This window comes from Eimeria mitis, genomic scaffold, assembly GCF_000499745.2.
Source record: "Eimeria mitis Houghton genomic scaffold, Emh_scaff425, whole genome shotgun sequence".
Classification (NCBI taxonomy): Eukaryota; Apicomplexa; class Conoidasida; order Eucoccidiorida; family Eimeriidae; genus Eimeria; species Eimeria mitis.
The window spans coordinates 14,039-14,453 of NW_013572574.1; the positions used below are offsets into that span (position 1 = coordinate 14,039).

Consider the following 415-nt stretch of genomic DNA (forward strand, 5'->3'; position numbering starts at 1 on the left):
CCCAGTGTAGGTGGGGGGCGGGTATGAAGGGGCCCCAGAGGGCCCCCCTGCTGCTGTCTGCTGCTGCTGCATGCAGCTCCTGCTGCGCCCTGCTGCTGCTGATGTCCCAGCCTTGCTGCTGCAGCTGCTGCTGCTGCAGCAGCAAACCTGCGGTGTCTCGGCACCGGATCAAACGAGGCGGCAGCCACGGCCCTTCTGCTTCTGCTGCTGCTGCTGCTGCTGCTGCTGCTGTTGCTGCTGTTGCTGCTGCTGCTGCCTTTCCCGCGTTTGCTTCCTCTGCTGCAGCACCAGCACCAGCTCCTGCTGCTGCTGCTGCTGCTGCTGCTGCTGAAGGGCCTCTACGTCGTCTATGCCAATGAAACATTTCCTCATGACTCAACTCACGCCCAACACCAACACGGTAGGGGGCCCCCTG

The 415-nt window shown here is 63.6% G+C and overlaps 1 protein-coding gene across 1 annotated transcript in view; it reads right to left on the reverse strand.

The window, feature by feature from the left end:
* The window catches only part of EMH_0011800 (uncharacterized protein), a gene marked incomplete at both ends in the record, with an annotated part of 954 nt that overhangs the window by 263 nt on the left and 276 nt on the right, over nt 1–415 (reverse strand). The window contains one exon of the mRNA XM_013499376.1: nt 1–413. Coding sequence (XP_013354830.1) covers nt 1–413 — 413 coding nt within the window. The remainder of the gene's footprint in view (nt 414–415) is intronic.